Source organism: Morus notabilis, unplaced genomic scaffold, assembly GCF_000414095.1.
Source record: "Morus notabilis unplaced genomic scaffold, ASM41409v2 Scaffold396, whole genome shotgun sequence".
Lineage (NCBI taxonomy): Eukaryota > Viridiplantae > Streptophyta > Magnoliopsida > Rosales > Moraceae > Morus > Morus notabilis.
The window spans coordinates 382,433-383,370 of NW_010362367.1; the positions used below are offsets into that span (position 1 = coordinate 382,433).

Consider the following 938-nt stretch of genomic DNA (forward strand, 5'->3'; position numbering starts at 1 on the left):
TAAACTAATCCACTTTACTAGGTGGAAAAAAATCGAAGTCCTCGAAAATATCTAAAAATCGCGGTCTCTTGCTGAAGTTTTCGACTGGAAGAAAGAGGGTCCCCAATAGAGATGAAGGCACCAAAGCATATGACTCCGATGTTACGATCAGCTTTCTTCTTCTTCTTCTTCTTCTTTGTTTCGGTTGTGTCTGGCCAATCCCTACCACCTGCAAAATTGGACGGATTCGTGTTCGGAAGTCACCAAGTTGACTTTGATGCCATTTTGATCGAAGCGTTCTTCGACCCTGTTTGCCCTGATAGCAGAGACTCCTGGCCTGCTCTCAAACAAGTTCTTTCCTTCTATGGCGACCGCGTTTACCTCGTCCTTCACCTTTTGCCCTTGCCGTCAGTACTCTCTCTCTCTCTCTCTCTCTCTCTCTATGTTTTTGCGTTTTGGCCGCAGATACAAAGACAATTAATTACAATTGGGAACGTGGGATTCAATTGCCTCAAATCTCAATAGAGAAAGTAAATTCACATAGACGATGAAAAGATGGACACAAAATATGATTTTTTTTATGTATATGATTTAGCTCATTAATAAATGTTTTTCAACAGCCACATGAACTATGGAGAAACAGTAGGTGTATTTAGAATTAGTTTTAAAATGTTTTTATTTTCTCTATAAAAATAGAAATGAAAATGTTTTTATTTTTATTTTAAAATTATCTTTAAAAATGTGTTTGATAGTTTTATTCAGATATTAATTTCAATTTTAAAAAAAATTGAAACTGCGTTTGGTAGTTTAATTTTTAAAAATATGTAATAATATTTAAAATAATAATATATTAAATATATTAAATACATAATATTATTAAATAATAATATATTAAATAAACATGATTATATATATACATCGTCGAGGACATCGTCGTCGCAGAGGCCGCAGTCGCATCT

The 938-nt window shown here is 33.6% G+C and overlaps 1 protein-coding gene across 1 annotated transcript in view; it reads left to right on the forward strand.

Moving 5' to 3' along the window:
* LOC21397465 overlaps positions 1-938 on the forward strand; it is a 2,986-nt gene continuing 2,048 nt past the window's right edge. The window contains exon 1 of the mRNA XM_024167997.1: positions 1-386. Within this exon, the coding sequence (XP_024023765.1) occupies positions 112-386 (275 nt within the window). The 5' untranslated portion in view covers positions 1-111. The remainder of the gene's footprint in view (positions 387-938) is intronic.